The following is a 13562-nucleotide window of genomic DNA, read 5'->3' on the forward strand; positions in this document are numbered from 1 at the left end:
GAGACTGCACTAGCATACTGTGCACTGCACGCTGTACACTGGCTACTATTTTGGAAATATGGAAAGTCATTCTGAACTTGTCTATACATACAAACACACTCACTACGGTCAAGCTATCAGCCTGGGTGAATCGTGTGTGTGTGTGCGTGTGCGTGTGCGTGTGTGTGTGTGTGCGTGTGTGTGTGTGTGTTAGGCAGAGATGGTGCACGCTGACATTGATAGTGCTCTGGGAGACAACAAACGTGGCAAGAAGACGCGACCACAGACGCTAAAGTGAGTTCCAGCCCTCACAGACACAAACAAAATCTTCATCACTACTCTAGCTGTTTTTAAAGGGATAGGTCACCCCAAAATTTCAATTCTGTCATCATATACTCAGCCTCATGTTGTTCAAAACCGGTTTGAATTTCTTTCTTCCGTGATACACAAAAGGAGAAGCTTAGCATAAGTTTGACACTGGTCACTGGACACTTACACTAAAATCATAGTGGCCAGGGGTCATCAAGCTCAAAAAAGGACCATCAAATATTGTAGTTGTAGTCCGTATGACTCGTGCAATATATTTGGAGTTTTTTGAAGCCATATGACCAACATTTAAGTTTTAAAGCCATGTTAAATCTTCTGCAAAATCTCCATCATTCTTCCACGAAAGAAGGTCATACAGGTTCCGAACAACATGAGGCTGAGTATATGATGACAGAATTTTCTATTCCTCCGTTACGTAACACTGTTATGACGTTGAGCAGTCCTAAACACAAGTAAGTGGATAAGTGGACAGTAAAGGCACATTTACCCAGCGGATGCTCTGATGTTGTGTGTAATAGTTGTTCATTTATTTAGGAATGCTATTAGTGCTGGGATTTGGTTACTTGCAGCTAATGTTCTGGAACCCGTGTGTTTCCAATTTTCTTCCTGAAAAACAGTTACAGGGTCATTAGAGATACCACACTGTACAGACATTCGCACACACGCACACACACACACACACACACACACACACACACACACACACACACACACACACACACACACTAGCTCTAATATCGCTGCCTACGTTTCAGGAGCGCCTTAGCATCGTGAGCACACTTATGATGCTTTAAAATGTTGCCTGAGTAGGCAGCTCATTTTTGGTTTTGTTCTCCACCAGGATGAACCAAGAAAAGATGAAACGCCATCGAGAAACCATCATCCCGCCGTCTGAGATTAAAAGTCCTGGCCCCGGGGGCAAAGGTCGTGTGGCAGCTACAAACATGAAAGGTGAGACGCGCACTGTGTGCATACTCTATAATGACACTGAGTTACAGTAAAAGCATCGACACTCAATACTCTCTCTTTGTGTATGTGTCTCAGATGATTTATTGCCACAGGATCCTGATTCCAGTTTGAAACTCACTCAGCGCATTGAGAAGGACGTGGTGAGTGCTTATGTCATGCCATAACATTGGATCTCACACACACACACACACACACACACACACACACACACACACACTAACTCATCTAAAATGCACTGAAGCATTTAGTGCATCAGATTAGTGGTTACATCAATCGAGATGTAAATTAGGTGTGTTTTCACACTGTGTGTGTGTGTGTGTGTGTGTGTGTGTGTGTTTACTATAATTTGGGTACAAATTTGCTCCCAGAAGTGAGCTAATAAACTTTTAATTATCAATAGTCAATTGGAGGTGTTCCTGTGGATGTATTTTAAGGCATACCTTCAAACTCAGTTTCTCTTTGCTTGACATCATGGGAAAATCTAAAGAAATCACCCAAGACCACATAAAACAAATTGAGGACCTCCACAAGTCTGGTTAATCCTTGGGAGCAATTTCCAAATGCTTTAATGCACCACGTTCATCTGTACAAACAATAGTACGCAAGTATAAACACCATGTGACCACGCAGCCATCATACCGCTCAGGAAGGTCTCCTAGAGATGAACGTAGTTTGGAGCGAAAAGTGCAAATCAATCCCAGAACAACAGTAAAACAGCAAAGGACCTTGTGAAGATGCTGGAGGAAACAGGTAGACAAGTATCTATATCCACAGTAAAGCGAGTCCTATATCGACATAACCTGAAAGGCTGCTCAGCAAGGAAGAAGCCACTGCTCCAAAACTACCATAAAAAAGCCAGAATACAGTTTGCAAGTGCACATGGGGACAAAGATCTTACTTTTTGGAGAAATGTCCTCTAGTCTGATGAAACCAAAATTGAACCGTTTGGCCATAATGACCTTCGTTATGTTTGGAGGAAAAAGGGTGAGACTTGCAAGCTGAAGAACACCATCCCAACCGTGAAGCATGGGGGTGTCAGCATCATGTTGTGGGGTGTATTGTCTGTCTATCCATCCATCTATCTATCGTTCTATGTCTGTCTGTCTGTCGGTCGTTCTGTGTATTGTCAGTCTTTCTGTCTGTCTATCCATCCATCTATCTATCGTTCTATGTATTTCTGTCTGTCTGTATCTAACAGGAAATGTTTTCTACTATTAAATGTCAGGACTTGTGATAAACTGAGTTTAAATGTATTTGGCATAGGTGTATGTAAACTTCTGACTTTACTAAACATTCTTTTATATATATATATATATATATATATATATATATATATATATATATATATATATATATATATATATATATATGATGCACAGTTGTTTATAAATAGTTATTAATATTATCTGTCTGTCTGTCCAGCCATCTATCGTTCTGTGTCTGTCTGTCATTCGATGTATTGTATTGTCTGTCTGTCTATCCATCCATCTACAGTATCTATTGTTCTATGTCTGTCTGTCTGTCTATCCATCTATCTATTGTTCTATGTCTGTCTGTCCTTCTATGTATTGTCTGTCTGTCTATCCATCTATCTATCGTTCTGTGTATTGTCTGTCATTCTATGTCTTTCTGTCTGTCCTTGTATCTATTGTCTGTCTGTCTGTCTGTCTGTCCATCCGTCAGTCTGTTGTTCTATGTATTTCTGTCTGTATATACAAATGTGAGAAGTTTATTTTTATTAGAATTAAGTGTTAATCTGATTATATTTTGATAAGCTGTAAATAAAACAATATACATCTATGGAGTATCCTCATTTAGATCGCAAAGTAAATGTGTGTGTGTGTGTGTGTGTGTGTGTGTGTGTGTGTGTCCTTCAGCAAATCCTGAACTGTGCTTTGGATGACATCGAGATCTTTGTGGCGCGTCTTAATAAAGCAGCAGAAGCTTTCACTCAACTCAACCAGCGTAACAGGAGCAAGAAAAACAAGAAGAGAGGACCAGCAGGTACTGAATGTGTTCATTGGCTGCTAACTGAAAGGTTGGAGGTTTAAGTTAGGCTGAATGTTATTCTCAGTCACCATTCACTTTCATTAGATCTCTTTTCTATACAATGAAACCGAATGGTGACAGACTAAGCATCTGCTAAACAACCTTCACTTAATCTCTTGTCATATTGTTCAGTTGTTCTTGGAAGAAGACTGGTATATTTACAAATTTAAATGCTTTGAGACCCAATCATTACTCTCATTAAACTTGTGTGTGTGCGTTTCAGAGGGGATGTTAACTCTACGAGCCAAGCCTCCATCAGAAGGCGAGTTTATTGACTGTATTCAGAAGCTGAAACTCTCTTTCAACCTGCTGGTGGGTTTAAAATATCACTCAAGATCATCTGTCTCTGTTCCTAATCTTAAACCTAAAGAAAAGTTCTGCAAAACATTGATTCGGTTGAATGCTTCAGATGACATTTTTTAATTGTGATTCTTAAATGTGAATGGTGTTGCCTTTGTGCGCCCTCTACAGGCCAAACTGAAGAAGCACATTCAGAACCCCACGGCTTCAGAGCTTGTACACTTCCTGTTTGGACCCCTTGAACTGGTGAGGTTTAGGAATGTTTTAATGTGAGCATATTTTCACCTGCCATTTGTCTGATTGAGTAAAGAGAGCAAAAAATGACTTGAAGTAATTCCCTTCAGTAAGTTGACCACTTGAAAGTCTTTGTATTATTCACATGCTGCAGTATACTGTAAGTGTTAAATATGTTTTACAGTATGTGTGTTGTTTGTTCATTCAGATCCTGCAGAGTTGTGGCAGTCCAGAGCTGCCGCGTGCAGTCATCTCTCCTCATCTGTCCCGAGACTCGGTGGACTTCCTGCGAGGAAATCTGACTCCTAAAGAGGCGACCATATTTGAGCTGCTTGGAGAGGGATGGACACGACCCAGGTGCTGATACAACTGTTTTGACGTTTAATTAATTTTCAGGTTATATTGTGTGAAATAATCATTTAAAATCAACAGTCTCATTTCCAATATACATTGGGGTCCACTAGTGAAAATGCTTTTATTTTGCATAATTTTAAATATTCCTTATACAAAAACACGGCTGTGTGTTTAATGCTGTTTAGAGTATAATTCAGAGTGTGTCCTCCTTTGTCTTAGAGCTGATTGGCCGAAAGATCAGTGCGCTCCTCTCTACGTCCCGAAGTTCCGGAACGGCTGGGAGCCGCCGGTGGAACTCTTTCGCACGTCACCATGGGAGACGGAGAGCGCGGGGCTGCCGAAGTCCCCAATGCAGTCAGAATACAGGAAAGAAGAGGTGAGAGACAAACAGATGTGTACGGTGTGTTGATTTATGTCACTGTGTTTATTATTACTGTCTGCAAATCTTCCCTCTGTAAACCACACATTCATGGAAATCACATTTCCCCTCTTTTTCCTGTCAGTTCTTTGGATCACAGTCATCGCTCTCGTCAAACGGGTGAGTTTGTCCTCATCTCCTGACAGAGAAGAACTCTGAAATGCCACTCATATCATTTTTGGTTAGTAATAACAAGTAGTCAGAGACTAATATATCAGCTCGACCAATTAATCATTATGGTGTGTGGATGTCGGACTGCCATTGGATAATAACTGCAAACAGAAGGTAAAATAAGTTTTAATTTACTCTCATTATGTTGTTTTTGAAAATCATATATTGGAAGAAAATTAGTTTTTTCCATATTTACACTTAATTTTGGAGCATCTCACTTTGGTTGCATCACGTCATTAGCACATAAGTTAAATGTAGATTGAGTCATTGAAAAACACCTCTTGAGATGTCTTTTTCGGAATTGCGCTGTTTGAACGTAATAACGCGTTCTCGTCTTGTGCTGTCGCTAGTGTCAAGCAGCCTATCCACCTTTTCATGGGTGGTGCTATTACAGCGAGCTACATCTTCTCGGATGCTCCGCACTTCCGCTTAGTTGTTGTTATTGTACACTAGAGCTAGACAAACGTTACTGGTGATGCCGGTCATCGGAGGCTCTTGAGGAATATGTGCGGTTAGAGGATGTTTATAACAACTACAAGCGGCTCAAACAATTACTGGAAAATTGATGTTACAACAATAAACCCACCCAAAAGCTGCCAATGCCTGAAACTTTGAGTCGCACCAGATGCAATAAGCAGAGTTCGCATTAACATAATTCTCCATCATTCAACACTGATGGATAGTTCCAAGCGATATGTCCTTCAAATCTGCTGATTTTAAATGAAACCAAGGGAGACCATACGTCCTCTTTTCACATGCATGTCCTCTTTGTGGACATTAAAAAGCGTCCGGTCAGATTAATATTCCCAGATTTGTCCATTTTCATTTTGAAGTGATTTCTATCATCATCATCATCATCATCATCATCATTATACATTGTGTGTGCAATAATAAACCTGGTGAAATCTAGTGCATCATAAATGTGAATTCTCTCTCTGCGTGCTGAATGTCTATGTGTCGCGCTCTTTTACATACACGCTCGCATGTGCGTGCTCACACACACACTCACACACACGTGCACATACACGCTCACACGTGTGTGCTCACACTCACACGCACACACGCTCACACACACGTGCACATACACGCTCACACGTGCGTGCTCACACACGCTCACACGTGCATGCTCACACACACACACACACACACACGCTCACACACACGTGCACATACACGCTCACACGTGCGTGCTCACACACACACACACACACAAGCGCACACACGCTCACACACGTGCACATACACGCTCACACGTGCGTGCTCACGTGCACACACACACGCTCACACGTGCCTGCTCACACTCACACACACACACGCTCACACACACGTGCACATACACGCTCACACGTGCGTGCTCACACACACACACACACACACGCTCACACGTGCGTATGCACACACGCTCACACACGTGCACATACACGCTCACACGTGCCTGCTCACACTCACACGCTCACACGTGCATGCTCACACACGTGCACATACACGCTCACACGTGCCTGCTCACACTCACACGCTCACACGTGCATGCTCACACACACGTGCACATACACGCTCACACGTGCGTGCTCACACACACACACACGCTCACACGTGCGTATGCTCACACACGTGCACATACACGCTCACACGTGCGTGCTCACGTGCACACACACGCTCACACGTGCCTGCTCACACTCACACACACACACACACGCTCACACACACGTGCACATACACGCTCACATGTGCGTGCTCACACACACACTCACACGTGCATGCTCACACACACACACACACACACATGCTCACACACACGTGCACATACACGCTCACACGTGCGTGCTCACACACACACACACGCTCACACGTGCGTATGCACCACGCTCACACACGTGCACATACACGCTCACACGTGCGTGCTCACGTGCACACACACACACGCGCGCGCAAACATACGAGCATGCTCACGCATGTGCACACACATGCTCGCGCGCACACGCTCTCACACACGCACACAGGGCGTGTGCAGAATATGTGTGAGCCCATTGTAGTAACTTTACCATCTAAATGTGTGTGATTATGTACTTATATATTCAGCGATTGCCTTCGAAAGAGTCAATTCACCTATTTTAATGAGAAAGGGGTTAACGTTAAGTAAACAGCAAGTGATCGATAGTTTTTGACTGTTGTTAGTGATTATTTCAATGCTTGGTAATGTGAATAATTTGTGAACCGGATGTCTGTAGCATCCGCGTTGCGAGTACGCTCTAAGCATAATGGGGAATTTCGCCAGGTGGGAAATTTGTGGATACGGCTGGAGTTTCGCTGACTGCCCCCAGCTGAAAACATGTACTTCAAGCTTAAAAATATAAACAAATATTCCTTATTGCTGTCCGGGGACATGATTAAATGTGCTCTTTTTGTAATGCATTATTTTTTAGATAATAAGTCGCACTGATGCATCAAATCGGCAGCCCTAATTATTAATAATTAAATAAAATGTTTATTATTATGTTGTAACCATTTCTAAAAGCACTCAAGGTGATACTGTGACTATATTTGTAATATAATACTTTAGGACAGCTGCCTTTTTGCTTAAATGTGATTTGAAGATTTCTCCTTGACCAGCTCTCACTTTTTTAGTTCTTACTCGTCGTCTCCTGCTGCTCGCAAGTATGCAAAGATCCGCTACCACTTTGTTGCACGCAACGCCAACGAGCTGTCAGTGCTACAGGATGAAATTCTGGAGGTATGATGATTGTGATATATGTGCTGGTTTTACCTGTGCTGAGTCTGTGTGTTGTCTACTTATGAAAGATGTAACTGTGTGTGTGTGTGTGTGTGTGTTAAGGTGTTGGAGGATGATAAACAGTGGTGGAAGTTGCGGAACAGAAGCGGTCAGGCAGGTTACGTGCCCTATAACATCCTGGATGTTGTGAAACTAGAGGATCCTCAAGCCATGAATGACCCTCCCTACAATCCGGTAACACACATACACACTTAAGCAACAGAGCTTTTTGATTAAAATGATCATTATACATGTCTATAAATAATGATGTACTGTATCTTTCTCTCTCTCGTTGTCACGCAGCTATACAGAGGACAGTCGCCCTCCGGTTCACTGGGCAGTGACAAAGACCGTAAGTTATTAACATAATCATTTCTGCTTTACATATACCTTTTGAAGCCTATTGCACACAAACAATGGCAAGAGCTTTATAGAAATGTCAAGATCCAATCCAATCTGGCTGGCTTTACGCTGTGTACAAGTTCACGGGCTGCTACACAGGGCATTTCCTTGGAAAAACTAGTAACGGGATTTGCTAAAGCAAATAAAGGTGATGTCCTTGACCACATCAATATATTCTGCATTTTTGTTATAAGCAATTTCAGATTTACCTGCCCATAAATGTCACGTCGACAGTGTTAATTTTTACCCATAGTCATAGTTGGAGTCTTTTGACGAGAATGTCCTTTAAATTTTGTCAATATTTTGTCATGGTATATTCATTACATTTAGTCCGTTTTTCTCTGGTTAACCTGTTGATACGCAAAGCCCTTGTTGAGCACAAACCATGAAAATGGCATACCTAAACTGAAATGGTCGTATTTACGGGACCCTTTGGAGTATGGACACCGTTATAGTATCTATTGAAAGAAGATACTTTGGGCTTTATTTCACAAGTTTCAGAATTAATATATGTTGTTATTTATTAAAGTTAGAGACACTGAAGTTTACAGTAATGGAAATATTTTGTGCTGAACATGATTTATAATCTAAAAAACAATAATAAAAGTGCCAAGACAACCCAGAAATACAATGTTCTCAAAGTCACGAGTCTAAAGAAGTTACATTTCAAATTTGAAGATGATCGAACACAAAATGAGGTTCCTGCAGCTTTAATCTCTGTAAAATCTCTGGAAGTGTTCAGAGTAAAATTAAGGCTCCGCCTCTCAAGACGACACTAAATCTGATGGCACTGCTTGTCTATTATGAACAAAAATATGCCGCATTTTTAAAAATGGACTTTGGAGACGGCTGGTTTAGTCTATGAGACTCTAATATATAAGATCATATACAGTTTTACAACATGAATGCTGCTCAGATTGCAGTTTGATGAAGAACGATGATGAAGGCGAGATCTCATGTAAACAATGGAGAATATATAAATTTTTCTCAGATTTATCACTTTTATGGACAAAAAGTGCGATTGGATGTTTTTAATGAACGCTTGTCATGGACGACTGACCCAAGTGTGTTGAACTGGATTCATCCGGCGATCGTGTTTTCATAATAAAAGTCCCGTTTTGATATCGCATGTTTTCATTTGTACTCCTGCACAAATAACTCAATCGCTGTTTCTGGAGGATTGCTATCGTGAAACAGAGATTGGATATCAATGTTGAACCCTTAGACCTTTCAAAAGATGTATAATTTGTTAACATTCATTACATTTATAGATGGTAAATTATATATTAAATGTAATCAGAGTGACGTCACTTCTGCGTGCTGGCGATTGTGTATCAACAGGTTAAAGTGGTATATAATTGTAGTCAACAACAACCAAAAATAACACACCAAACTTTAACCCTCCTTTTGTCTTAGGGTCATTTTTGACCCGGGACAGGTAAAGAATATGTTATAAATACCCGCATAGTTTTTGGGACTGGACCAAAATGTTGTGACTTTGTCAAGACCATCAAACCAAACATAACAAAAAAGAAAATGTATTTTGTATCTAATTAAGAGAAATAACAATTTTAAACATATGGTTCCTTCCTTTGTCCTAATGGGTCATTTTTTACCCTTATGGCAAGAACCAGTTTTGGCCTTATACCTTTGGACTTTCTGGAAGTTATGCAGCTTTATATATATAATTATTATAATTTTTTTGTAGATATATGATTCAGATTTGACCTAAAATATTTCACATTTTCTCAGATTTTACCCCTTGCCCCATACTGTCCTCTAGCTCCCCCACCTGCTCCACTGTTTACTGCATTTTTCCCACAAATTGCACAAAATATATATATATATATATATATATATATATATATATATATATATATATATATATTTTCTAAAAGCAGAAAAAATCAGTAATTGTTGTAATATAGTTAAAATATTATAAAATGCCAAATGTGATTTGAAATAAATGAAAATTGGCACATTCATGAGAAACATGAAATAGGACATCTTTAAAAACACATTCAGAGCTTAAAGGCTTAATTAGAAAACAAATATTGTAATTATTTTACCAAAAGTCTGACTTCTCGAGTCTACAGCTTGAACTCGTCTCTTCATCGTTGTTCAGTCTCAGGTGGCCACACTCACCAGATGGATAAAGTCAATGATGAGCTGCTAATGTTGCTCACCAGCAACAAGATTAATCCGCCCACGAGGAACTTCAAGGTGGAGCGTCAGTCCAGCTCCGCTGTCCCTCTGGCCTTCAACTCCAGTCCTGCCCAGGTCACCGGCTGGCTCAATGCAAAGGGCTTCTCAAAACCGTAAGTCTTAATAAGTGTGTGTTTGTGGCTGGAGGTTTATAAAGCTGTATTCATGCGACAGAATTGTTTCTAGAAGTTGGCTAAATCTGGGGACATTCATTCGATGCTAAATGCAAATAGTATTTTTAGGGTTTGGGTTAGTGTTCTGGCATTATATTTAGCTTTTTATGTTATTCACTGTCTCTCTCTATTAGCACGGTGGATCGTCTGGGCATTCTGACAGGAGCTCAGCTCTTCTCTCTGAATAAAGATCATCTGAAGGCTGTGTGTGGAGATGAGGGCTCACGAGTCTTCAGTCAGATCACTGTACAGAAAGCAGAACTAGAGGTCAGCAACACACACACACACACACACACACACACACACACACACATTACATCTGCCAAAAATATCAGCTTTCATAAATTTTCAAAGTGTAGCAAAAATGGCATCACCTTGAGCATCAACTTTTTCTATACTTACACAATGGAGCTTATTCAGTATATCAAATATAAACCATTCCCAATGATTTCCAGCTATTTTCTGTGCAGTTTCATCATTAACCCTATAACGCCACCTGTATCAAATTTTATTATGCTTTTTTCTAAAGCCTGTGCATCATTAACATAATCAAACTTTTGCCAAAAATCCTGTTGCATGCAATATTAATTTTTTTCCCCAAATTTTGTTATGTGAAATCTTTGCTGATTATGATAAAGTAAAAGTGGCAGTAATGATTATATTGTTACTGATATTTTAAAATGAGTATTTGCTGAATACAAGGAACTTGTGCTTGATTAAACTGTTGTATATTATTTTATTGAAAAAGCATGTTGAAATCCATGTATCAAATATGATACAACAGGCTTTTGAGGCATCTCTATCAATCACCATTACATTCATACCCTAAAAACAACAACAGAGCTTTGAAAAGATATATATATATATATATATATATATATATATATATAGATAAAATGTGAACTAATATTTCTGTGTATTTTCATGCATGCAGCCTGCTCTGTCATTATAAAGATTTAATTCATTTTCATTACAAGATATCATGACATATTACTTTAAAATAAATGGTTGTTTACAGGGTTTTTCCTGGCTCAAAATGAGGTCGGAGGTGGTACCGTACTGATCAAAAAAGTGACGTTAAAAATACGTAAACGTTGGCTTTGCGTTAATACACTCATAATGACCTGGCAACTGAATACTAGTGTTAATTTGTCAGCTGTTTTATTAATTTAGTCTTAGTATTAATCCTGTGTCAAATGTCCTTTTTTAGTTTTTATCATATTTAGTCAACCATATCCTATTTAATTAAAGTTTTATTTGACAAAGTCTGGGCTTTTTATGTAGTTTTAGTCAGTGAACACTGTAAACATTTTAGCTATAAGAGTTTTATTGATAAGCATTTGTCAATCTAGTCTATCCAAAACCAATATATATATTTAATTGTTGTCATTTTAGTGTTATTTTTCACATAAGATTGATGTTATCATAATGATGACGTTGCGAGCTGCAGACAGCGGGGGTGAGAGACGAGCGTCTCCGTGTTAAGAGCGCGCATCAGCCGGCGGAACTTTAAATCTGGACTCCCGCTCAGATTGGGTCTCGACCGCGACTGGTTGAAGCGGCGGCTCTGACCGCACCGAGAATGACAGTTTTGGAGTTTGTGTTTATTTATATGTCACGCTCCCTTATTATTTTAACTTTAATTAAGGATGAAATAAAGATATATCGCCAAGCTGTGATCTGTGTTTCTATCAGACACTCGAGCTGCAGCGCTCCTCTCGTCTGGCGTGTCATCGTTATAGTTTATATGATCTCAAGTTACGTTAAATGACATCAAGTGACGATTTGACAACGGAATTATTTTATTATTATTGCCGAGATTTGCAGTTAAAAATGACAATCCACCAAGTGCAATGTTTGTTAGTGTTTTCCATGAAGACACCAGCCCGTTTTGTAGACAGCCGGAGGCGGCCGCCTAGTAATTCTCTATACAGGAAAAACTTTTACCAGCTCATATATATTATCAATATTAATTGTCCTTAGTACTTTTAAATAGTCAAACTTTTCATGAATTTACATGCCTTTCATTTGTCGTCTTTCTCTCCAACAGAAGAGTCAAGGAGACTCTGAATTGCAGGAAATCATGAAGAAACGGCAAGAGAAAATCGAATCTGCCGCCGACTGAGCGCGCTCACAAGGATTGGTGTTTTTTTTTCCTGTTGTTATTATTATTATTATTATTATTATTATTAGTGTATGTACGGACCTTGTCTTAATTTATCCACAGAAATTGTTGTATGTTGTTCATGCTAAAAAACACTTGCAACTTTATTAACTCTTTAATAGCATGAAAACAATGTATGGGTGAATCTCTCGAAAACATATCCAGGTCATCTCAGCCAAAAATAAATAAATACAAAAGTAATTTGCATGTGCACATTATTTTCATTGCAAGAAATCATGACATGGGGAAATGTGCTGGAAATGGCACAATGCAAACAAAACGAATGGTCTTAAATATAGGCTTCCGTTTTCTGTAAGTTAAATATAATTGAACTTCTTTTTTCCTTTTGACATTTAGGGTGAAGTATGATCTGGACATGTTCTTGACAGGTTCAGAAACGTTCACAAGACTGTTGTTTAGGGGTTTGATGTATGATTTAGTCTCTTTTCAAAAGCACCCCGTCAAGCTGCATTTGTAAATAACGTGCTGAATCTAGACTTTACCTGCATGTTCTAATGCTGATAATTATTAATGAATGACATGAGAAGAGTAAATGTATCTATTAGATTTATGTGCATCTTTTCTCTCAAGTTGTACTGAATATTAGTTTTTATTGTTTTATAAAGAGCACACTGCAAACAACAACAAAACAATCATTTTTGAATGTGTATTTTAGTCATGTTTCCAGTCAAACTTATAATTAAAATAGGATAAATTGACTTGAGAAGCCAAATTAAGATATTAAGATTTTTTTAAACCTCACTGATTTGTCAAACGCATGCTTAACAAATGGCCTAAAAATAAACTTGATTCAAGATATATTCTCTTAAAACACGTCTTATTGTTTGCAATTGAATTTATCGTTTTAATGATGCATTTTATTGGCAAACATGACAAAAACACACACAAAAATATATATTTTTTTGCAGTAAATTTATGGACTATATGTATTTTTGTTGGAAGCAAAATATCAGCACACTTTCATGTACATTTAGAACAGAGATACTTAAAAAAAAAAAAAAAAGAAGAGAGACAGACAAGTTCAGC

The 13562-nt window shown here is 39.1% G+C and overlaps 1 protein-coding gene across 3 annotated transcripts in view; it reads left to right on the forward strand.

The window, feature by feature from the left end:
• The window catches only part of LOC127640623 (epidermal growth factor receptor kinase substrate 8-like protein 2), a 53203-nt gene extending 39661 nt beyond the window's left edge, over window positions 1–13542 (forward strand). For all 3 annotated transcript variants that reach the window (XM_052123284.1, XM_052123283.1, XM_052123285.1), the window contains 15 exons: window positions 194–273; window positions 1148–1257; window positions 1351–1415; window positions 3153–3279; window positions 3548–3636; window positions 3796–3870; window positions 4067–4215; window positions 4432–4588; window positions 4716–4750; window positions 7427–7532; window positions 7635–7766; window positions 7875–7923; window positions 10099–10291; window positions 10486–10618; window positions 12402–13542. In XM_052123284.1, the coding sequence (XP_051979244.1) occupies window positions 194–273; window positions 1148–1257; window positions 1351–1415; window positions 3153–3279; window positions 3548–3636; window positions 3796–3870; window positions 4067–4215; window positions 4432–4588; window positions 4716–4750; window positions 7427–7532; window positions 7635–7766; window positions 7875–7923; window positions 10099–10291; window positions 10486–10618; window positions 12402–12476 (1575 nt within the window). In that variant the 3' untranslated portion in view covers window positions 12477–13542. The remainder of the gene's footprint in view (window positions 1–193; window positions 274–1147; window positions 1258–1350; window positions 1416–3152; window positions 3280–3547; window positions 3637–3795; window positions 3871–4066; window positions 4216–4431; window positions 4589–4715; window positions 4751–7426; window positions 7533–7634; window positions 7767–7874; window positions 7924–10098; window positions 10292–10485; window positions 10619–12401) is intronic.
• Window positions 13543–13562: the final 20 nt, after the last annotated feature.

This window comes from Xyrauchen texanus, chromosome 49, assembly GCF_025860055.1.
Source record: "Xyrauchen texanus isolate HMW12.3.18 chromosome 49, RBS_HiC_50CHRs, whole genome shotgun sequence".
Classification (NCBI taxonomy): Eukaryota; Metazoa; Chordata; class Actinopteri; order Cypriniformes; family Catostomidae; genus Xyrauchen; species Xyrauchen texanus.